General features: G+C 39.9%; 1 protein-coding gene across 6 annotated transcripts in view; it reads left to right on the top strand.

The window, feature by feature from the left end:
- LOC111872009 (coronin-2B) overlaps positions 1 to 25,528 on the top strand; it is a 58,321-nt gene that overhangs the window by 17,998 nt on the left and 14,795 nt on the right. For 3 of the 6 annotated variants that reach the window (XM_023865458.2, XM_023865456.2, XM_023865457.2), the window contains exons 2-8: positions 8,863 to 9,060; positions 9,934 to 10,050; positions 14,195 to 14,344; positions 15,265 to 15,429; positions 16,813 to 17,037; positions 18,009 to 18,095; positions 23,617 to 23,739. In XM_023865458.2, coding sequence (XP_023721226.1) covers positions 8,863 to 9,060; positions 9,934 to 10,050; positions 14,195 to 14,344; positions 15,265 to 15,429; positions 16,813 to 17,037; positions 18,009 to 18,095; positions 23,617 to 23,739 — 1,065 coding nt within the window. Of the gene's footprint in view, positions 1 to 6,885; positions 6,970 to 8,862; positions 9,061 to 9,933; positions 10,051 to 14,194; positions 14,345 to 15,264; positions 15,430 to 16,812; positions 17,038 to 18,008; positions 18,096 to 23,616; positions 23,740 to 25,528 lie in introns of all 6 variants that reach the window. The other 3 variants (XM_023865459.2, XM_023865460.2, XM_023865462.2) reach the window with 2 other exon arrangements.

The raw sequence follows: 25,528 nt of genomic DNA, 5'->3' as shown, positions 1-25,528 counted from the left end.
AATACTTCCCTCCTAACTGAATCATAGGCTTTCTTGAAGTCGATGAATAGCTGATGTACTGTCTCACTGTACTCCCGTTGTTTCTCCAATATCTGACGAATTCAAAAGATCTGATCTGTAGTTGATCTGTTATGTTGAAACCCACACTGATGATCCCCAATAAACTGTATTAACTACAGAGGTTATTTATTATTATTATAATTATTATTATTATTGGAGGGGGTGGGTTTCCCCATGCACCGCTACCAGTGGTCTATTGTACGTCCCCCTGTGATAGTCTACCAGTCTCTATACCCTACGGGTATTGGTGCGTGCCATCAGTCCCGACTCAGCCAGCAAGTTCAGCCTCTACTGGCTCAGCGGTATCTAGATGCTTCCCCCATCTACCAGAGGCGTTAGAGACTATTGTTGGGCGGGAAATGGCCTTATAATTTGGCACAGAGGCCTCCTTGAGACATGAGGTTCTTTTATGTGCTGTAAAGCTATGACACGGAAACCACAGCTTAAAGTCCCTCCCGGAGGACTTGTTACCTGAATTTTTCCGCCCTTAAAAATTCCACGACCTCTGCTGGGTTTGAACCCGTGTACCTTGAGTCATGAGGTGGGAATGTTACTCCTAGACTACGGAGGCCGCTTGAGGTTATTTATTAAATATGAAATGTATAGTTGTTTGGCAGAATGTTGGCGGAAGCAGCTGTGGACTGCTTTAATGTAATGCTCATTACTTACCTGGTGGGGCAAGGGGTAAAGCTTAAGTCCTCTGTTAGGTTAGTTTTCTCTTAATTGGATGACTGTTACTGCAGCATTTTGTAACTTACCTGTTGTTTTGTGTGGGTGTGAAGCTTGGTCTGCAACATTAAGGTAACAGGGCACTGAGGAGAATATCTGGTCCTAAGAGAAAGGAAATAAAGAGCAGTCTGAGGATAATTGGAAGGTGAAGAATTTTGTAATATGTATTTTTCACCAGAAATTGTTTGGATGTGTGATCAGTGAGGATGGTTAGGGCATATTACATGCATGGAATAAATGAGAACTGCATAATAAAATTTTGGTCAGGAAACCTGAAGGAGAGAGGATATCTGGAAGACCCAAGTGTAGATGGAAGCATTATACAGTGAGGATGGTTAGGGCATGTTACATGCATGGAATAAATGAGAACTGCATAATAAAATTTTGGTCAGGAAACCTGAAGGAGAGAGAATATCTGGAAGACCTAAGTGTAGATGGAAGCATTTTACAGTAAAACGTGCCTTAAACGGACCATTTATTAAACAGAAATCTGTCTTAAACGAAAATATTTTCAGGTACCTTGACTTTTAGGCTGAAAAAGATGTTAAATAACCTGGATTAAACGGAAACTGTCTAATGCGGACAACTGAAATCAAAATAAGCCTTTATACGGAAAATTTCCAGTCTTCCGGAATGCATCATTTAGAATAATTTTAGGCATCCTATACATTCTACAGAATTTTGTTTTCCCTAACTCTTTAAAATAAGCTTCTAATGGTACTGCGCTACCTGCACTGAGATTCAGCAGAATTGTTTTCCCGTTCTGGAAATTGTATTCAGTAGGGGCTCTAGGCCTACAGTTTTACTTTAGCTTAGCAGTTGTCATCATGGCTACAAAGACAAGAGTTGTGCTTGATCTTAACACAAGATTAAAAGTGATTCATGCGAGTGAGCGAGATAAATTGTCTGTCAAGCAGATCATGAAGATGTTTAATGTCAGTAAAACTGAAGTGTATGAGATTCTAAAGAAGAAAACGGAAATTTTGAAGCGGTGGGAAACTTGTGCTAATGGAAAAATACAAAGAGAACTTAAGAAAACTGCAAACGAAGATGTTAATGAAATAGTGTGGGAGTGGTTTGTCAGTGTGAGGGCGAAAAATCACCGGTTGTCGGGTCCTGTGGTACAGGAATATGCTAAAAAAAGTCTCTGAAAAACTGGGGAAGACTGAATTCAAAGCATCTAACAGATGGTTGGAGAGTTTTCACAAAAGACGTCTGATAGTTTTTAATGAACTTTGTGGTGAATCAAGTGATGTAAATAGTGAGACCACTGAGGAATGGGAAACTAAATTGCCATCCATAATCGAGGGATATGATCCTGAAAACATAGCGAACGGTGATGAGACTGGACTGTTCTTCTGTGCGCTTCCGAATAAATCGTTATGTCTGAAAGGTGAAACAAATGTATTTATTACAATTACTATGTTGTTGGACATTATCCATCCATCTTGTCTATTCTTAAAAAACTGTCCTGTTTCTTTTAAAAAAACAACGTTTTGGGCACTGGATTCTGTCCCTGTTCTCAGGTAAAACTTATCTCTTCGGAGATAGGGGCTAGCTCTGTCTATTGGACCCAACTGAGTAGGTTTCACCTGAGGACGGGGACAGAATCCAGTCCCTGAAACGTTGTGTTTTTAAAAGAAACAGGACAGTTTTTTAAGAACAGACAAGATGATGGATAATGTCCAACATATTGATTGTAACAATTTACCATCGTCATAAACTTTTAGATCTTAAATGTATTTATGTTGAAAGAACTGACATACTTCAGTGATTTTTTATAAGGGGTTTAAGAGCATATATTGAGAAACGGGTGCAGGCTGCAGTAAGGGTCAAGAACCACTGTTGTATGTAGTACTACTTTGGTTAGAGTCTGTGAACAGTGTTGCCAGTGTTGTAGGTTGAGGTGGTGGAAATACATAGGTAGGTCAATAAGTAAGTTACAAATGGATATAGAACTTAAATAAGAGTACTGATTTGAAAAATGCCTTTATTTCTTAACATAATCTCCCTGTACATTAAGACACTTGTCCCACCGTTTCACAAACCCCGAAAACCAGCAGCATAAATTTCTTTGGGCTGTTGTCGGAACCAGGTGTGTTCACACAGCATGGCCTACCTCATAATCAGTGGCAGCTCATAGCTAAAATTAGTGGGGATGCTGCTCCAGAAAATTTGTAGCCTTTGTTTTAAAAATGTATAAAAGGAAACAAACATGTATAAAAAGAAAATGTATTCGGAAACTTGATAAAATCCTAAAAGAACAAAACCAAACATTTTTTACTTACTTTAACCTAAATTGTTACAGTTCAAGCTTAATCTATTCATTTAAAAATGAAATCAATTCTTCTTGTTTTAATTTGCGTGAAAAGATCAGTAATTTTCTCCTTGATCTCTGGATAACAACTGAGGAAATTTTTCTCCATTGAAAGCACTGCACTGCCTTCTAAAAGAAGTTATCGAAGGAAAGATAGAGGGGCGGATAGAAGTGACAAGAAGATGTAAGAAGATGCTGGATGACCTTGGGGACAGAAGAGGATACTGTCATTTGAAGGAGAAAGCTCTAGATCGCATTAAGTGGAGGAATTGTTTTGGAAGAGACTGTGGACCTGTCGTCTTGACAGATTACTGATGATGATGATGATGATGATGAGAGCACTGCAAGCGCATTTAGTCTTTCCAAATTCATAGTGCTTCTTAGAAAAGTTTTTATTCTTTTCAATGTTGAAAAGCAGCGCTCTGCCTGATGTAGTCATGGGAACTGTCAAGAGGATTTTTATCAGTTTCGTAATTTCACTAAAACATCATCTAGATTATTTTCCAAGATAAATTTCAGCAGATCAATTAATGTGCAATATTCATGAATATCAGACGTACAATAGAATACTTTTAGTTCAGTTTCAAGCTTTTCTTTGTCAATCATGGGATATGCTTCAGTGGTCAGTACCGTCTCTTCTGTGGGATATTCATTCTTAAAACTAGTGAAGCATTTCTTGTTGAACAGTTTAGCAGCTACTAAGTGTTTAGTGGAAGAATATCTGTCCATTATATCAACACATACAGTCACACACTTCCTTAGCTTCTACCATGAGTGTCTTTGAAGGATTCTCACAGTACTTTGAGTTTCTCAATTCTAAAATAGCAGTTTTGAAATTTGTTATATATTCATTAACTTTAAACACTAATTTCTCGAGATTGCATTTGGTTGTAAATTATTTCAACATGAGGCATAATCTGATGAAAAAGCTCTAACCAAAACTTGAAATTATCATCATTCAGGTATTTTAAAATTTCTGTTGCTTCTGCAATGGTTTGATCTGCATTTGATGTTGACTGAATTTCAGTAAGGCAGTTTATTAAAGGTTGCAAATTTTCATGAACTCTGTTTATGGTCCGTATGTTGAAGTTCCACCTTGTAGAAGATGGACGTGGAATGCTGACTTCCATATGATTCTTGAGAATGGACTCACGTTGTGGTGATCTTGAGAAGAATGTTGGAATAGCCAGAATGTTAGAGAAAAATATTATTGCGTTTCGTGTAATACTTGCTGCATTTCTCATTATTAAATTAAGTTTATGTGCATAACAGTGAATGACATGTGCATTACTATAAACTGCTTTTATTTTTTGGTTGAACTCCTGCTTTTTTGCCTTTCATGACATTTGCACCATCAGATGTCTGAGCTATCAGTTTTTGTCCATTTCCTTGAAGGATTATGTCCAATTGTTCTAAAATACGTTTTGATATGCCATCTGCAGTTGGATTTTCTGGAATAAAGATCCCCAAAAACGCTCAAATATTTCTCCATTCAATATGTACCATAGAACAAGGACCATTTGAGTGTGTTCCGAAACATCTGTTGTGTCATCAGCCATGACAGCTACAAAGGAAGCCTTCCTAATTTCTGTCCTTATCTCCTCATGGTATATTTGTAGCAGGCAGTCAAGTATCTCATTCTGAATGGTCTTAGAAACACCTTAGAAGACTGCACTGGTTTCTAAGTGATGCTTCAAATCTGAATCTAATTTAGATGCAAAATTTACTAATCCTCTAAATACCCTTGGATTTATTGAATCGTCTTTTTCATCATGTCCACGTAAGGGAGTTTCAAAGTTTTCACAAAAGAAAATGAAGTCTATTATTTTGGACAAAATTTCACGGTTCTTTTTAACCTTTATATTATGCTCATTGACTGAAAGTCTGTATGGCTCACTAAGTTTCTACTTAATACTTACGGTTCCTAAAAGTGACAGTGAAACTACATTATCAACATGCTTCTTTGACTTCTCATGCTTTTCAGTTTTTTCTTTCATTTTGTTTATATTTCTAAAACCATCTTTTGTCCACGTTACATCACCCCCAAACAGCAAACACGGGAAGCAAAACAGTGCATTTTTTACTTCACAGCCGCAAAGCCAACTTTTCTGTTTGTACCATTCAGAATTAAAGCTATGAATATATTTCTTGTTCTTGCTTATGCCTGGCTGAGATATTAGAATATCAGGTGTTAAACGACCTCTTTTCTTAACTGCAACTTTCTCATGGAGAGACAGTTGTGAAAACTTAAGCTGTTGAAGTTCACTTACAGTCACATAACTTATTTCTTGGGGATGCAAGGCCATGGTTAAAGTTTTCTGTTAAATAAAAGAACCAAAAAAAAATGAATCAAATAGAATAGCTGGAAGCAGGATAATAATCTAATTCTACAATTAACTCACATTCAAGAATATGGTACACGGCTTTTAAGCGCAACAGACGCGGAGTAAAAAACTACCTTCTGCCAGCATGCCGAGGTTGGCACCGGTCAGCACTGCGGGAACGACAGTGCCCTCTCTCTCTTGCAGCCTCGCGTGCAGCTTCCTATGTGTGCATGCGCACAACAGACAACAGTCAACAGTCAACAGTCAACAAACACCTCGCTGCTGGAACTGTGAAGCGCGCAGTTCCATACAAAGATTTGGCTACTGACATTAAGCTTAAGGATTATATATTGTATTGTACAAGTATAAAGAAAGAATTAAAGAAAAAAGGACTCATTATATAAATGTTATCAATAATATCAAGTGGAAATTGGAGGTGCTGCAGTTCCACAGTGCCTATACATGGGCTGCCCCTGCTCATAATGCATGACAGGTTAGGTTTTCACAAAGTCTGTGCAAGATGGGTGCTGCACATGCTGACCACACAACACAAAATGCAAAGAATTGGTCTGGCATTACAGCATCTAGATCACTACCATGATGAAGGACACGATATGCTAGCCCGAAGTGTCACAGTTGATGAGTCTTGAGTTCACCATTACCAGCCCAAGACAAAGCGTGCATCAATGCAGTAGAAACATCCTGCATCGCCTGCTAAAAAAAGTTTAAGGTGACACCATCCTCCAGGAAAGTGATGCTCACAGTCTTCTGGGATCACGAAGGCATACTGCTCACTGCATTCCAGCCTCAAGGCGATGCAGGACGCTTCCACTGCATTGACGCATGCTTTGTCTCTGGTTGGTAATGGTGAACCCAAGACTCATTACCTGTGACAATTCGGGCTAGCATATAATGTCCTTCATCGTGGTAGCGACTGAGATGCTGTAATGCCAGACCCATTCTTTGCATTTTGTATTGTGGGGTCAGCATGCGCGGCACCCATCGTGCAGACTTCATGAAAACCTAACCTGTCATGCATTATGAGGTAGGCCATGCCGTGAACACGCCTGGTTCTGATAGCAGCCCAAAAAATTTTATGCTGCTGGTTTTCAGGGGCTTGTGAAACGATGGGACAAGCCTCAATGTACAGGGAGATTATGTTGAGAAATAAGAGCATATTTGTCTAAGTTCTATATCCATTTGTAACTTACTTATTGACATACCCTTGTAGATATGCAGTGTGTGTAATTACTGGCGGTCCTTTATGGAGAACCATGTTAACAAGAGTGCTGATAAGGGTGGGTGATGCTTGAAGAGGTTTTTGGGGAAAATTTTGATTTCTAGAGTCATCAAGTGGAATATTATTTATTTGTTATACTGCTTTAGTGTTTGTTTGGTTCCCTGGTTCATTGTTTTATGTTTTGTGTTTTTGGTGTTTGTTTTTTATTTTTACAGTTGTGATTTCATTATCCTGTGTCTAGATGTTGCAATAAGAAAAGTACGATCGGCATTCTTAGCTGCGGCATGACTAATTCCCAGGTAATATAAACTGATGCACTCATGAGAACTTTTTTGATTTGAAAGAGAAATTCACATTTTGTAAGCCATGTGTTCAGAGGCCCTTAAATAACTTATATCATATAATCATTCTTTGCACTTTATATATTTTGCAGTAACAGAATCTTAAAATGCTAATACATTTAAGTCCCTTCTTCTGAAAGTGTGTTGGTGCTATTGTCATGCTCAATTTTAGGCACATGGTCCAAACATGCAATACACAAAAGGAGGTTTGACTTTTGATAAGTTTGTTGGATGTATACTGTCATATATTGGCTGCAGAAAAGCACTGATTTACACAAAAATGCACTTGTTACACTCTAATAAAGATAATTGTTAAATTGACTCTCTGACCGCAGACTTCAAGTGTATTTGAAACTTGTCTAGGTAGGATATCTGCTGAGAGGCATGCAGTAGCATAGTTGGTTGAGACACTATGCTACAAGCTGGAAGGTCACAGGTTCGATTCCCCATCAGATCATTGGATTTTTCAGTCGACCTAATTCATCCAGCTGCACTGTGGCAGTAAAGGATGGTTGGTGCTTAAGGCTGATAACCTCACTGCCATCTAGGAGCTAATTTGTCTGGTAAATGTGGGAGCCTCAGCGTCTCACAACCCATTGGGCATCCATGTCCTGTTACAGGAATAGCCTTAGGATATCTGCTGTTTTAATAATTAATTTTCATTTTTTTTGCAGCAGAGCCAAACTAAGCACTGACCTTAATATATTTGTGTTGTGACGGTTTTGATAAAGAAGTTCATTTTCAGTTTAATTTTTTTAACTACATATACTGCAACTGTACTCCTACCCATGTGTTGTTGGTGATTAAATTCTGGTATCAGATTCAAAGGACAGGTTTTGTAAAAATAGTGCACCCATTCTTGATTAAATTAAGAAACAATCCCCTGTGTGAGCACTGAATCTAGTCCCTATGCTCTTCATATTCAGGCAACAGATGGTGATGAACCTTGATAAATAACACAGTTTAGCTGCTTCATATCTTCCTGAGCTCTCTTTCCCCATTCCAGTCTGTGGTATCAGCTACATCAAATCACTTCTCTTTTCAATATGTTTGAACAGGGATAGATTGACTGCTCTAACTACAATATTCACACACGTGTATGCGCACACACAACCTTGGAAAGGAAGGGAGAAAGGAGGACAGACCATCTGGCAGTAGCGCTTCTTGTGTCAGTGCTTATAAAAAAGTGTCACTGCAAGAAGAATTAGACTCGCTTTTGAAGAATACTGTCTTCAGGGATGTAAAGCAGTGTAATCTGATGGACGTCCACAGACATTTCAAAGGAACATACTACTGCCATCTTCAGGGTTGAAGAGTAATGCAGGCAAGAAACCAGCTAGAAGTGGGAAGCAGAGCCCGTTTACTCTTTGATCATGAAGATGGAAGCAATATGTTCTTCTGAAGCGTCAGTGGACGTTTCACCCGACTGCACAGTGTCACATCCCAGAAGGTCATATTCTTCATTGTCACTGTCACAAGAACCTTGGGTCCAACTGGTTAATTGTTATTAATTTTTAAACAAACTTTTTTTTGTTATTGTTCGTAGCACAGTGAGGGGAATGTAGACATATACGTATACCGCAATGCCAACTACCATCTTTATATACATATGTACATAAAGATGGTAGTTGGCATTGCGATTGGTACTGCATATTACATATGTTACAGATTTGGCAAGTTATAAATCTTATTCAGTGGAACACGTTTTTAATGATATGCTGTATGTAAATGAAGTCCATTTTATAGATCATGTGTTTTAATGCATATGATGATGTAGTGTTTTTCTGTCACATAGGCTAAACAGAACACAATTTTAGGCATGGTGCCATTAATTACATTTCTCTTAATCAGTTGTGGTGGCGTGGAGTGCGGAGCTCCAAGTTCCGTCACGTTTACGGGCGCCCAGCTAAACGTGAAGGCTGCTATGAGAACATTAAGATCACAAAGAACGCACATGACTCCAACTTCTGTGCTGCCAATCCCAAGTTTGTGGCTATTGTTACAGAGGTTGCAGGTGGAGGCACATTTCTCGTTCTTCCCATTCACAATGTAAGTGAGCTTTCTTTAGTGAGAATGCTGTGTAGGTCAGAGGAAGTTTGAATATAGCAGTGGAACTAAATGGAAGTTTGGTTCTTAGAGTTACAGTTACAAGGCATAGCTTTAATAATCAAATGGCTGCTGGAACCTTTTACCTCACCTCTTCTCCTTACCATGTGATTGCTAAGGAATCCGTTCCATCACCTTTTGCCCTAAGCACAGTCTCACTGAAACTTTCTTCATGACCTTTTCCTGACTGTGTAACTAACTGATTAAACACTACACCATGAAGGCATATGGGGAGTGGATGTATGGATCCCTGTTTTCTTGACCTCGGCATTAGTTGGAGGTGAATGGTCAGCTTCACGCCCCAGCCACTTAACCCCAGGAAAGAGCCCCTGGTACACATTGGAAAGGAGACTGGGTGGGCCCTAGGACAGGTTTGGATGGCATAGAGGAGGGAAAATTCTTGACCCTACAGGAACTCAAACTATGACCTCTCCTTTGTCTATCCCTTAAGCAGCTGTTATATTAGCTGGGCTGTTGTGGCTCCATCTTCCTGACTGCCTGGTCTCAAAATTTTTTCTCACCATTTTTCCTTAACCACATGATTGCCCCTTGTTGGATAGCACCCCACTCCCTTTTCATCAAATCTCACCTTCACCTCCCACACACCTCTAGATCTCTACATGTATAATCGCTTTCAGACGTTCCAGAGATGTTAAGTTCTGTAGGCCATCTGCTTGTTATTACTGTTTTAGTTTCATTGCCTTAGTCTTATCGATTCATTAATTCATATAACACTTCTCTGTTATTTGATGAAATATATATGAACGTTTTATGATTGATAATATCAACAGGTCACTTTGTTTGTATGTGTTGCAGACAGGAAGGTTAGACTTCAATGCAAGTCGAATAACAGGACACAGGGGCCCTGTTCTGGATGTGAAGTGGAACCCTTTCAATGACAACATCATTGCTTCATGTTCAGATGATTGTACAGTAAGTGTTGTAACATGTTTTGCTACTGAAGACGCAGTTCAGATTGTTAATTGGTTTATTTAACAACCCACAAATCGTAACTACAATTAATTATAACACAGTTGTGGGTTAACACAATTTATAAACCCTACATGATAATATGTTCACTCTATCTTCAATAGTCTTCACTTATTCACAGTACAATACGGGAGCTATACCAGTGTCACTGTATTACACACTCCCAATACCTTCTCACACTATCACCTCTAATCACACGTTCCGGTCTTCTTCACGTTCACAATTTGGCGACTGCTTCAATTCAACTCGTAACTCAATACTCACTACTATAGTAACCCTGGCTACACTGACGAATACTTCTCATTATGTAGCTTCCGCACTGACAACACAGAAAACAGTTACGTGATAGCCACCACTGTTGTGTAACGTCATGTTTACAGGCATTTCTGGTGAACGCTGCCGATAGTTGTTGCTGTGTAGTAACCGTGGTGTCCCCTGTTATGTCACCGCAGGGAGGGGTGTTTAATGAGCGTTGCATAATGATGGAAGAAGTTGGGGTATGTGATGTCACTCGCGAGACCGCAGAGTTCATGTGACCCCTACTTCCTGTTGCACCATCCACATTACACTGCTCCCTTCTAAAGGTTGTTTGTCCCAAACAGCCTAACGGTACATCCCCGTTCATTTTTCTTCCCGTTGTCCATTCTCCAACTGCTACATCTGCCCCCTTCTTATGGTTGCTTGTCTTGAGCAGCTCCATGATAAGGCGTGAGCCGATCCACGTGTACTACCAACATTCTTGACCTAGGATTCTTCTGGATTCTGTATACCATATCATTTATCCAGGTTATTGCTTTGTAAGGGCCTTCCCACGAGGATTGAAGTTTATGTGATTTCTCTTTCATGCGGGCTGGACGATAAAGCAAAACTCTGTTGCCCTCGTGGTAACCTGCGGAGTTGGCCAGTTTATCATACCGAGTTTTCATCCAGTTACTGGTGAGCTTCAGGTGTTGTCGGGCATTATTGTGGATGTCGTGTAGATGATCCACCAAGTCTGCTACATAATTGGTTGTGGGTGGTTCCTTGTCTAGGTGTACCCCAAAAAGCAATTCGCAGGGCAGTCGGAGTTCTTGTCCGAACACTACGCCAGGAGGGGTCAAGCCCGTAGTGTCATGAGTGGATGCCCTGTAGGCTAGGAGAAAGAGGGATAACCTCTCATCCCAGTCCCTCTGGTGGGATGCGACGACCTTCAACAAATGCTCCTTGATGGTCTTAATGTAGCGTCCCACCATGCCGTCCAACTGTGGGCGCAGGGGCATGGTTCATGTCTTGCTCACTCCCAGGCATTGCAACAGGAAGTAGGGGTCACGTGAACTCCGTGGTCTTGCGAGTGATGTCACATACCCCCACTCCTTCCATCATTACGCAACACTTGGTATCCATCCCCAGTGGTGAGACACGTGACAGTATTAAGATAACTCTATAGCTATGCAATATTGAATGCGAGATGTGAAGATGTGCAGTCTGGTAGAAGTGTAGTGACATTTGTAGGAATCTCATTAGAAGTTTACCAGTGTTTTAGACGAATATGGGCAAAGTTCTGGCAGGCTCTATGGTATCACATCTGCGAAGGTAGTGTTCTTCATGCACATAATTATGAGAGTGTCAGATCTCGCACAGAGCAGTATATATTTATCATTACATTACATTACATTAACATTGCATTGCATTCCCTGGATCCAGAGTTAGTCAAAATGACTGTAAGATGTGGAATATATCATATAAATACAAAAACATATGTACAGTACAACTGAAGTTTTCACACAAGAAAACAGAGTGGTTACACATGAGGTTAGTGAGAAATATGTCCACATATATACATCTATACTGTAAACTCATGTTTTTTATACAGCCTTTAAATGGATGAGTCACTTTTTAGATGGTAAGTATTTATCAGTAGTGTAGAACGAGTGTGTGTATTAAGTATTGTTTCAGCACTATTTTAAATTGTGCCTTTTCATTCATAAGACTTTTGAAATCATATGGCAGATTATCAAAAATTTGATCCCAGCGTAATACATGCTTTTCTGAAAGCATGAGAGGTTAGCAGTTGCTTTGTGGAGACAGTGCTTATGTTAACACTGTGTACATCTGCATGGGCCTATCCTTCGTTATTTGAAATGAAGTTTATTAATGAGGTGTTTGTAAAGAGAGCTGTATGCTGGACCTGGATTATAGATTCAGTGCACACAGATCAAGACCTTCACGATTGTTAATGTTTTAAGATTTCAGACACTTGTGTGTCTGATGTCCAAGATGTGGGCTATGTTGACCTCTGTGATCTCTGCCTACCTGTTCAAGGGCACAAAATCTATCTCTGAGGTGGGGGCACCTACAGAGCATTCTGTTACCCCTGTGATGGGGTAATCATGAGACATGGTTTGTAAAGGGGTCTTGCAGCTTAACATCAGCTCCAGGTCATGGTGACACTTGTTATTTTTCACATTCCCAAAGTATTTTTATGGCAGAGGTGAATATTTCAGCCTGTGAGGAGGAAAGTCCATACAGGGATTGAACTAGTATGACAGGTGTGCTGGAATCTTGAAACCCTTGTGATAGGAGAGTTCACTACATTTGTTGTTCATCAGTGAATGGCTGTTAACTGTCAGCTCAGCTGTACTGTGTGTGCAGTAATAGGATGCAAGTTGATGATAATGTACTAACTTCATGGAGCTGAGCCCTTCTTAAGAAGCCGCCAATTGTGCAGCTACTCGAGAACTTCCCATTATTTTATGGAACACGAAGGTTCATTACCATGTTCACAAGAGCCCCCACTGGTCCCTATCCTGAGCCAGATCAATCCAGTCATACCACCCCATGCTATCTCGAAAATCTGTTTAATATTATCCATCCACCTATGTTCTGGTCTTCCTAGTTGTCTCTTTCTTTATGGCTTTATGTACTGTAAACGTAATGCACCAGATTTTATAGGCACTGCTGGAAGTTATGTCTTCATACCTGCAAAGCCATAACTGTGATATTGATCCTGATGAAATGATTGTTGCATTTTTTATATTTTTCAGACGTTTGCTTTATGCATGTGAAATATTGTACTAAATTCTTGCCTTCCAATTTACCCATATTTAAAAGTTGGAGTGCTTTCAAATCAGTCTGATATATCTGCCTGAAATGCCTTCTCTTTGATAATAATGCAGTTCTAGTGATTATCTTTGCACTTCTGCACTTTGGGCAATACCTTCACTGGCAAATTTTATTGCATTTTTGGGTTTTCAGGTTATTTTAAATTTCAACCTACATTTCTACATCAAAGAGCTGTTTAACTTTGTTAATTGTATTTATCCCTTCAGTATTAATAGTTATTATTTCCCTTAATTTGAAACAACTCTCGAGAATATCTGTACTAAGACGATACTTAATGTACACTAAAGAAAAGCTGTTGTATACTTTGTACAAATAGCTGTGATATAGAGAAGCAAAGCAGTGCTGTTAGTTAGACCATTCTGATCTTTGCCTTTCCCCACCATGAAACCTTCATTTAGCTCATGTGCTTTGCTGTTTATAGTTAACCAAGTGGGTCACTAATTGGCACAGTGCTTAGGCTCATGACAGTTATATGTTCAATCTTCGTTTTGCTCAGCCTGTTTTGGTACACTGGAACCCCCATTTAATGATTCTTGATTTCTCACATTTAACATTAAAGTTCAGTCATCTCAAATAATCTCAGCGTTAAATTTTCTCCATTTAAAATTTTCCACAGTTTACTATTTGAATTAATGGCTTCCCAGACAAATCTTAACCCTTTTCAACACAGATATTTTCAAAATAATACTGAAAAGTTCAGTTCCTGCTCACAGGCACCGCACTGTGTCCCTTATGAAGACCGGTTCAAGGAAATATTTGCTCCTTGTTCTGAGAATCATATGAAGCACACAGATTGAATGTTAAAGCCTGTTATATGTGTTGTTACCAGTGTGCTGTAAGGGGTTAAATGGGGATTTTGCTGTAAATACTGGTCTGTTAGCCTCTAAGAATGTACACAGCATTAAGGTTGCATGCAGTGGAACTCTGAAAGTGTCTGGCATCAGATGGGAGCCAGCAAGTTTTGTTATCTCTATAATTGTTTCAGGTCAAATTGTGGTACATTCCTGATGGAGGACTGGCCACACATCTGTCAGAGTGGCTCATTGACCTTCATGGGCATAAGCGCCGCGTTGGATACATCGAATGGCATCCAACAGCAGAGAATATCCTAGTCAGTGCAGGTTTTGATCATTTGGTAAGTACATGCAGCAGCTGCAGCTTGGTGTGGTAATTGTGCTGTGTAGCCAGCTGTCCAGTGACTTGCTGCTGGTCCTAGCCAGTACAGTCATTCTTGGTTCCAAATCTCGCTGGACTCATGACCACATCTTACTGAATCGACTCTGGGAATCATGCAACTGTACTAGGTCAAGACTCGAGAAGCACTGTACGGCTAGCTGTACATCACTTCTTCCTTCTTATATGGGGCACCAGTGTTCCCCAACGTGTCAGGCAGATCCCACTGATGTGATCTGACAGCATGCTTAGTGGAGTGAGAGGTCTTGAAAATAATAATTAATTTAGTCACACAAAAACTTCCCTGTATTAAAGCTTTTTGTCTCTGCTGTGGAATGTTTCCTTGTGCTAATATCTTGAAAACTCTTCAGTAAAGTTACTCAACACTACTGCTAACAGAACTATGTTGTTTTTACATAATTGTAGTATTTAGTAGAATGTGTCAGTGATTTTTGCAGTCTATAGTTGTTAACAAACCTCCATTAATGATTAATGTTATACTGAAATGTGCATAATTGTAAAAATACACTTCTTGGGAAAAGAGAAGCTTTGTAGAATTGAAGGCGCTCACAGAAGTGGTTATGGAGAGTTCTGTTTTCTGGGATATAGCGCCGTGTCATCAAAGAAGAAACCAAGCAAAAGAACCAGCATCAAGTTTTTTTTTGTCCCTGAAGATGGAGGTGACATATTCTTCAGGAACACCGATTGACTCTCAAAAGAGAACATGGCATTGTATTCCAGCAGATAGAACTCTTCAAGAGAAACTCCATTTTTACTGTGGTGTCACTGTAGGATGTTGACAAAATGGCAGGTGAGGGTTCAAGATGCAAAAGATTGAGGATCACTGATGTACCTTACATTGACTGTTATGTGATGTTTCAGATGATAGTTTGGGATGTTGGCTGTGGGGAAGCGGTCAATGTGATCGACTGCCATCCAGATGTCATCTATTCTATGTCATTTAACCGAGATGGTTCACTTATTGCTACCACCTGCAAGGACAAGAAACTAAGAATTATTGAACCACGTCGAGGCATTGTTCTCTCAGTAAGTTCTGGTTACAAATTACAAATGTGGATGAATGCAGGACTGTGCTTGGTCCAATGTAAATATGTGGTCTGTTCAGAAAGTTTCAGAACTTTTGAAGTAGCACGCCAACTCAACATCTTAGCAATGTTGGGTAAGTTGTGCTGCCTAGTGGCGTGCTCCCTAATTATCATCCTTTTTGCCATGTCATCCTGCTGTGATTAATCATCGCCCCAGTGCTATTTGTTCACATGCATGTAGACTTGGTCTTGCGATATTCGAGATGGTTGATATTCATGAGCAGCGTATTAACATTAAATTTTGCTTCAAACGAGGGAAAATGTTTGTGGGGACACATGGAATGATAAGAAACGTTAATGGTGGTCAGTGCATGAGCCATACACATTGTTATGAATGGTTTAATTGATTTAAGGATGGTCAACAGTCAACACATGATGAGCCAGGTTTGGGACGGTCCCCAACATCATGTGATGACACTCGCACAAGTTCATAAAATTGCGCATTCTAATCGTCGTTTGACTGTGCGGGAAATACCAGAAGAGTGCAACGTTTCAATAAGATCATGTCATGATATTATTATGACAAACACAGAAATGCATAGGGTATTTTCAAAGTTTGTCCCATGACTTCTGACACAGGGTCAGAGAGACAGTTGTGTTGCCCTCTGTCGGGAACTTCTGGATCGTGCTAGCGAGGATGAAAACTTTCTGAAAAGAATTATAACCGCTGATGAAACATGGGTTTATGGATACAATGTGGAAATGAAAATACAGTCTTCACAATGGGTTTGAAAAAATTTGCCCAGATCGAAAAGGCAGCATCATGAATTCTTACATCAGGGGAAAACAGTGAATCGCTGGTATTATCTCAAAGTTCTGAAATGTCTAAGAGACGATATCAGGCAAAAAGTACCTCGGTTGTGGAGAAACAACCCCTGGTTCCTCCTTTATGACAGTACACCAGTTCATGCGTTGCTACTGACTCTTGACATTTTGGCCAACAGAACATAGGTGTGCTTCCTCAGCCAACCTGCTCACCTGGCCTGGCTCATGTTCTGTGATTTTGTTTTGTTTATACAGGCAAATGCCAGAATAGTACCTCAAATTAGATGACAGACAGTTCTTTCTACATTATTTACAATTCATTATTTACTGATTGTCATGCCAGTTAACACTACATAACCTTGGCTGCTGACATCATTAAATAAAGCATAAATGAATAAAAATTGTGTACGGATGTAATGTAATGATAGGGTGTAGAGTGATAACATGCTGCTGTGATACTGTAGGGGGGCATTCACATGCACCAAGAAATGTATGAAACATAAATTTTTTGGATAATTGCTGGCATTGTTACATGGTGTGTGTTTGTCCATCTGCATAGGAAGGAGTGTGCCATGCTGGCACAAAGGCATGCAAAGTAGTGTTCCTTGGTAACACTGGTCGTGTGTTGACTACTGGCTTTTCCCGCCACTCGGACCGCCAGTATGCTGTTTGGAGCCAGAATGACCTCTCAGCTCCACTGTGTATTGAAACTATTGACTGTTCGTCAGGGGTTCTCTTTCCTTACTATGACCATGACACTCGTATAGTGTTCCTTGCAGGAAAGGTGAGTTCTGTTTAATGATCAAATGCAGATTCATACCATAGTAGCTACCTTCACATACATGTATGTAATTGTGATGTTAGGGATTGTGATACCATGTAATCTGGTAGGTGGCTTCATCCCAAGCAGTGTGAATAGTGAAGATGTCTCCCTTAATGGGTTATGGAAATCTCTCATCAACATCTGGATGGAATCCAAGAAGGTTTTCTGAAGGACATTTCATGACTTGGCTAATTTATATGTGCATTGCAGCTTCTGTCAAAGCCAGTGAAACCCATAAAATTGGCTGTACTTTGGCCAGTTCTATCAAGGTGTCGCTGTTTTGCCTCCTACCATTTAACAGCATCACCACCTTAATGTACTGTTGCTGCATTTCTTCAGTATTTATATTGTAGCATGTACAGCCGTTGCTATGGAATAGGTGAATAAACAATGGTGTTATACAGCCCGTTCCTAGCAAATGGATCGGTAAACATTAATATGTCCACAACAGTACATGTACTGTTGGAAATGTCGAGGTGGAGAGAGGAGGGGGGAATTGTGTGTTTTGGAAGTTTGGCTTTGAAAAGAAGACTTTATGTGTACTGTAATTAGAGCAAGACTGTACAACTAGTGAAGATGGAGAAAACTTCGCCTGTGCTAGATATTTGTAAAGTGTGGAGATTAGCGATAGCACTGTAATTGCTTGTAGTTGTGAGTTGTGTGTAGAAGTGAACAGTAAATACATTCACCAATCCATACCCTATTTATAGTAAGCCCTAAATTGTGGCAATGTAATTTCTGTAATATATGAATCTTCTCTATATTTTTCACATATCTATTTTTAGGTTTAAAAAAGATCATATGAAGTCAGAGAGAGAAAGGCTATGTATTACTTGCAATTGAGGATGAAACATGTTTATTCACTTTTCTCTTGTGTTAGATGTTATTCTGCCACATTAGTGCACCCTGCTGATGAAGCCATATGTTTTCAGGGGGATGGAAACATACGGTACTATGAGGTAGTGGACCAGGCACCATGGCTGCACTACCTGAACCAGTTCCTCTCTGGCTCCCCTCAGGTATGCATCTATTAGCATTGCAGGTGGAGTCCATCTTCATTTATCTCTGCACATTGTGGTGAACAGATGTAGACTCTGAAACTTGTAAGAGTTCTAAATGTCAGCATAGATGGAACCTGACTATTCAGGTGGGAATATTCTGTTTTTGAATGTAATTTTTTGCATGTTCTGCACACCCAGTTACTTAACACATTGCGGACCTGCGATTAAAATATTTAAATCACCCTGGGGCTGCCATTATTAAATCTACTATCCTAACTTGTGCACTGTTCACTTTAAAATTAATATAAAATCTCCTAATTAATTTTATGAACTAAAATTTTTGGAGAACACTTACCAATGCTCCTAGAAGTGCTTGAGAGTGTGATATTTCTGGAAACATTCCCCTTTGTGAAGTGGCATTACACACTTGCAAATGTAGACAGTCATAGTCCTTTTTTTGTGAACTGCACAAACACAGCATTGCCCACGATGCTTCCCCTTGGAATGTTCACTCTTCACAATTTTCACGACGGTATGTTTCCGCATATCACCCGAGAGTCGCCCAGGGGTGTCCACATGAGGCCTGCGTGGGGTGGGAGTTGATGGACCCGGTTGCACTAAGTCTGTGTCTGACATTCGTTCTGCCGCCACCATCTGGTCTGTAGCCCAGGCTTTTGCCACATTCAGCAGAAATGCCTTGTGTTTCAGTTTTGAATGAGGGTTTAGATTTTTGAAAACCAAAAATGAATTGAAAATGGCATAATTTTTAAGCCACAAGGCAACTTTCTTTGTCCACTTTACTGTTTTCCGAGGAAGAGAATAATAGGCCAAGTACTGATCGGTTTTATCAGCTCCCTTCATGAACATATTATACTCGGAAATACAAACAGGCTTCTTTACCTGTCCATGTCTCCTTTGAACATCAACAATGCTCGAATTGTGAAGTGTGGAAATCATGTTCACAACAAGAGTATCCCTCCAGAACTGAAGAAGAATATCCCCCTTCCTCCTGAATGTGGTTTCACCACGTTTCAGGGATTTAGATTCCTCTTTCAGATCTGGAGGAAGGCCTCTGCTCACCCTAATTGTTCCACAAAGACGTACTTTTCTTGAAAGTATGTGTTCTGCAGTTACCACACTGTTATAATAATTGTCTTGATAGACATGGTAATTTTGATCAAGATAGGGTTCCAAAATGGAAAGAATAGTTTCTTGTAATTTCTTTCCTTCACCAGAATAAAATTCTAAATTTCAAATGTAGCCTGAAGTGCTTTCAGTAACTACATGAACAAGTAGGCCATACTTTGTAAGTTTCCCAGGATTATGTGTTCGCATACGAAGCCTTCCCCTCCAAGGAATCACGGATTTATCCAAAGACAGTTGTTAGTTTGGCTTATAAACTGTCTGAAGTTGAATTGGGTAGCCGTGTCACTCTTCAAATGCTACTTGCTGAAATGAATAATTAAATAATTAATTTCTTGGAGTGGGGTGAAACTGAGTTGACTTAGTACATTGGCCACAATTTGGCCTATTGTACCAGTCCAGGATGATAGATGGTGAGTGAGGAGAAGTCAATGGAGTGGGAATTGGCAGGGGAACTGAAATAGTCAGAGAAAACCTGCCCCAGTGCCACTTTGTCTGCAACAGATCCTGAATAACCCGACCTGGGATCAAACCCCGGCTGCCACAGTGAGAAGCCAGCAGGTAATGGCCCGAGCTATGGCACAGCCTGCTGAAATGACTAAGATCAAGATAACTCTCAGTACTGTGTCATAATTTTACTACTAAACTCCGGCAGATAAATGGAATAGAAATTCGTGGACTGGCTGCCTAGCCACAGACAGACCTCTGATGTGAAGCTGCATCTCGTATCCATTTTCTTGGTCCTGGTTTCGTGTTGCCTCCCATCTTTCACAGTACACTTCACTCATTTCTCAAGAAACAGTCAGGCCATGAAATGGTGCACACCGACATTTCCCTGGAGTACCCTGCTCACATGAATGTTAACATTGTAGAAATAACAGTGTGATATGTCTGTGAACAAACGTGATATTTCTGCCAGAAACACAATTTTTTATTTCTTTTGCCTCTTGAAATATTTCTAATTCTTCACCAGTTGTGGAAGATCATTAATTCATGCCTTTAGTAGTCATTCAGATTTACATCTTCTAGGCTGTGACACATTGTACTCTTGTAAGTGGATACCAGTGTTTCAAATAAACATGTTGCTTCCATCTTAAGGGTTGAAGTGATCTGGGAGCAAATGGAGCCAGGATATGTAGGAAGGTTGAGAAGGATGATGACTGGTGAGGACACTGGGAGGGAGAGAGGGGATAGAAGCCTATTCAGTCCAATAGGAACACTATTCTGCAGCTGTTAGAAACTGATATAACAAGATTAACAACCAGTACATACATACACTGCAACTTTGATACAGCGTTTGATTAGAAAGCCAGTTTACACATGCATCAAGCAAAAATACAAGTGGAAAATGCAAAAATTTGAAGTGTGAAACTAAGAAGAAAAGCTAAAGCAGTGCTTCACACTCAGGTGCACCACAACTGTGTGTTGATTTACTGTAATAGTATGTGACTTGCTAATTTGAAGTACCTCACCTGACACAAAACGATGTTACTGTGAGCATGGCTTATGGTGGGTACATCACTGTACTCACAAAGCCATTGGAACCCTCAATTTATTGTGTTGATAGTGAGACAGTTGGCAGCTGGCAAGAACATGAGCACAGAACTGGAGAAATCTCCAGTGTCAGAAGCTGCTACCTAACAATGCCTAGTCAAGACAGAAGTTGTAAAGTGTGTAGATTAGTGTGAGAGTTATAACGATTTTTAGTTTTCGAGTTTTTAGTATTCAGTGAATCCCCTCGTCAATCCAAACCCTGTGTCTGGTCACAAACATATGACAGTATTAAATTCAAAGTTGGGGCATACACTTGTAGTTACATATTTCAGCAGTTTTCAGATGTTGCAGGTATCAATTACAATGAGCATTCTTAGGAATTTTATAGGTTCTTGTAATATAGAGGTTCCAATGTACATAGCTTTAAAATAAACTTGCAAACATTCATTATTGTATAACACTGATAGCAGTTATGCTGGAAGTAAATGTAATGGTGTGTAAAGTGATGTACATGTTGCACAAGAAAGTATTGCATGTGTTTAACTGCAGCTGTATACAGTGGTTATGTAGGTGCGTATTGTGCGTATAATTCATCTGTCATGTTCTTTCATATGGAGAGCATTCCTTGTCTTTTATCATATTGACAGCAATGCAAGAAGTTTTTCCTGTATGCAGGAAATTCTTCTGTGAGAAATATTTCATTTCATATACTTTTGTAACATGCTGGAAAACACTGTTATATTTAAAGGATTGTTCTGTGGATGTATGTAGTTACTCCCTGATGTGTCTGAAATAACACAAAGAAAGTGTCCATCAAAATTTGGTTTCAGAATATATGTTTGGAATAGTGGAACCAACATTTGTGTCAGTAGTATAGCTTTTTGTGAATTTGTATAATAAACTCTTTCAATTTATTTTGTAAATCGTTCTTAACATGAAATCTTGTGGAGCAAATATTTGAAATTCTTCAGTGGAAAGATCAAACTGAATATAAATGAAACCAGAGCTATTAAGAATAAAATAATTACACTATGAATTAGTGTGTGTGTATGATAAATAATATTTTTTCATGTTCCCAGAAATAATAAATAGAGGTACAATTATTTCTTTAATTTCAGTTGCCATGTCAAAATTTTGAATCATCATGGATGACTGGATTTTTCAAGCCATGGTCAAACTTTACGTCAGGTTCACCCCAGGTACACAGCTTCACATTTAACTTGAAACTGTGTATATATTCTCCTGGATGATGAAGGGTGCTGGGTTTTCCTCTGTGGAATGTGTTTTGATTTGCATCACCTCTCTTGGAGGCTTATGGTCGCAAGTGGTGGTGTAATGGTTGAGTTGAGGGGCATGCAGATGTGTGAAGCATAAGTACAGTTTTATAATTTTGGATCAGAGGAACTTGAAGTTCCATTGTCTATTTCCTTCAGTAATGCAATCAGCACTCCATGCTGCCAGATGCAATCCAGCACTTTGAAAGAAATAAAGATTTCATGCATTGAAAATTCATATTGTGGTTTCTTGTGTCATGATGTCATGTTGTCTTGTAGGTCGGTACCATGTTTGGGGGAATATATGATCCTCAGAAACACTGGTATCCACCCGCCAGGCTACCAAAACGCCCCCATATGAATCTTGCACTGATTCAGTTCGTTCATATCCAGCGCCTCTAAGATCTAACAGTATTGTCCCCCGAACTACTTCATTTTTCTGATGCAGCTTCATCAGTTCTTCCATCTATGCATGCTACAGGTCCTGCCTCTAGGAAAGTCTTTGATTTCACTAACAGAACACAAACTACATTTATACAGCTAACCTAGTATTAATACTAGGTTAGCTGTATAAACATATGTTGTAAGGTGAAGTTGTCCCTGTGCTTAACTAATTAAGCACCGTGCCATGCAGGTGTCTGGGTAGTGGATGTTAGAGCCACATTTTCTTGACTTCGGCATTAGCTGGAGGTGAGTGGTCAGCTAATCTCCCCGGCCTGGTTACCCCCTGGGAGAGAGCCCCTGGTACCCATTTGATAGGAGGTTGGGTGGACCCCAGAGCCAGTCTGGGGGATGTGGAGAAGAGAAAATTCTTGATCCTACTGGGACTCAAACTCCAACCCCTTGGTTGTCTAGTCTGTAGCCAGTCGCTGAGCCAACTATGCTATCCTGGCTCCTAAACATAGTTTGTATTCTGTAAAATATGTGGATGGGATCAGCATTTTCTTTTCTTAAACCACATTTGCCAGTACTCTTAATCTTTGCTTTAGCCGCAATGCATCGGCAGGTGTGTGGCTTAATGGGGTTGCTGGTCCACGTAAATTGTTTACCGACATGTACCAGCATGTGCCAGCTGAAAAAGCATTGGTTGGGATTGCTGTTGGCCAGGATTTAAACAATTTTGAGCCAGCATATAATTTTAATGGAAAATGCTGTTATGGGGAACATGCTGTGTGCCCAGATCTCATCTACGTTTTCTCACATTTTCCATGAGAGATTTTGTCGAGGAACATTTTGATTTTAGTGTTAATCAAGCAATCCTGTGGTGGAGTCTGTAGGCATGAATTTTAGCACATTCTGTATATTTAGGTGTTAACTGAAGTTGCATGAAATAGATGAAAATGGAATTAATTGTACCTCACACACCATGTCATAACCTGGAATCATGTTAAACTGATATTAAAATAATTACATGGTAGGAACACTTGAGTTGTGAGATTGAAAATGAACTTTTGGTATCATAAAAGTTTGGGAATTCCATGAGCAGTAGTTTGTTAAGAGGGACTCTGCTGTGCAGAGTGAGTGGGTTATGGCCATGGAACATCTTTTACACTCGGAAAGAATTGATGATGCAGATTATATATGCTCCTTTCATGTGTTACTTGAATGCATCATAATTGTTGTTATAGCGTGGACTGGGCTTCATGCCAAAGAGGGGCTGTGATACTACACAGTGTGAAATCTTCCGGTTCTACAAACTTCATGCTACCAAGGGCATGTGTGAACCTATTTCCATGATTGTGCCTCGCAAGGTGAGTGACATCATTCGGTGTATGTGATATACTCCCTTTATTCTGCTTTTCATAGTTCACACATCTTTTACCATTTCTTTTTAATTACAGTGATACCAGAATGATTAACTTTGCCCTCAGTAATAAAAGCAAACTAGTTTATCAGTGACAAATTCTGAATGTTTAACACCATCATGCCACCAAGGTGCTCCATTTATCTCTACACTGAGCCAGTTCAGCTCACATCTTCGTTAATATGTTTAATTGAAATACATTTTTATACAGTCCACCCAGTTCTTCAGAGTATGTGAGGCAGTTGCTTTCAGAAAGTTTTCCTTAAAAATTATGTATGTATTTGTTCTGTCTGATCTATGTACCACTCATCTACTTCCTTAATTTTAAACTTTCTCTGTTGAGTCATGTCCTCTGTGCCTACCTGACTTTTGCTTAAATATGGAAATCAAGAGACAAAGTAAATGTCGATTAATATGTACCAACTAGTACATTATAGGATATTATGAAGATGGTTTGGAAGTATATGTGGACACCATTTTCACTATCCCTATGGTGGCCAAGATCAGATGATGCTTGATGTAGGGTATCGTCACCAGTTTTCTCTGTCTCTTTGGGAAAGCACTGAGAAAGCACCTGAAATTAGACCACACTGTTTTCATTCACATCCACGGTGTTCACTGATATATGACATTTTATGCTCTGATGTACTGAGTGCCTTGTTAAAGAAACCAGAAGTTGAACGGATCTCTTAGGCTGAATTGGCTATTGCTGTACCCCTGGTGTTGTCATCCTTGTCTCACAAGTCATTTACATGTTCTTTCCTGTGTGGCATCCCTGTTTCCTGCATCCTCATCACCTGCCTTTGTTCCTCAAATCACAGACTTCCTCATCTCTTTCCTGACCTGGGAGCCACATGTAACAACATAGCTCACTTTCTTTCCTGACCTAGAAGCCACTTGTTGAGACACAGCTGACTCTCTTTCCTGACCTAGAAGCCACTTGTTGAGACACAGCTGACTCTATATCCTGACCTAGAAGACACTCATTGAGACACAGCTGTCTCTCTTTCTTGACCTAGGAGCCACTTGTTGCAACACTGCTCTCTCTCTCTTTCACTGGAGACTTTCATACCAAGCGGATATGTGCTTGGTTATATCTCAGGGTTGTGTTTTGTAGTAATGTGTGGTAGTTCTGGTTAAATTATTGTGACATGGATGGCGCAACAGGATGTAGGGGTCATGTGAATTCTGTGGTCTCGCGAGTGACGTCACATACCCCCACCCCTTCCACTATTACACAGTGCTCAGTAAACACTCCGTCGTCTCCCGCGGTGACATAACAGCACTTCCCATTGTGACATAACAGGGGATACCGCGGTTACTATGCAGCCATAAACAACTCTTGGCAGCATTCCCCAGCAATGCCTCTAAACATGACGTTACGCAACAGTGGTAGCTATCACGTAACTGTTTTCTGTGTTGTCAGTGCGGAAGCTGCATAAGTAGTGAATAGTGAGTATTGAGCCGGTTACTAGAGAGAGTAACCAGTCAGTTGCAGTCTAGCATTCGCCGGAGTGAATGGAGAATTAATTGTGATACTGCCGATGGCAGTACTTGTGAAACTGTAAATTGTGTAATTGTAAGAGTGAATGTGCAATAAATTCGCTAGATCCAGAACGGCGTGAAGTGTGACCCACCCAACATGTGACATTATGTTTTATGTCTCTCTGTGTGTGGAATTCCTGTAAGTGTGATGCAAATTGTATGTTTTGTTTGATATGTTTCAGTCAGCCTCT

The sequence above is a fragment of the Cryptotermes secundus genome, unplaced genomic scaffold (assembly GCF_002891405.2).
Source record: "Cryptotermes secundus unplaced genomic scaffold, Csec_1.0 scaffold77, whole genome shotgun sequence".
Taxonomy (NCBI): Eukaryota; Metazoa; Arthropoda; class Insecta; order Blattodea; family Kalotermitidae; genus Cryptotermes; species Cryptotermes secundus.
This window is presented reverse-complemented; position numbering and strand designations above follow the sequence as displayed.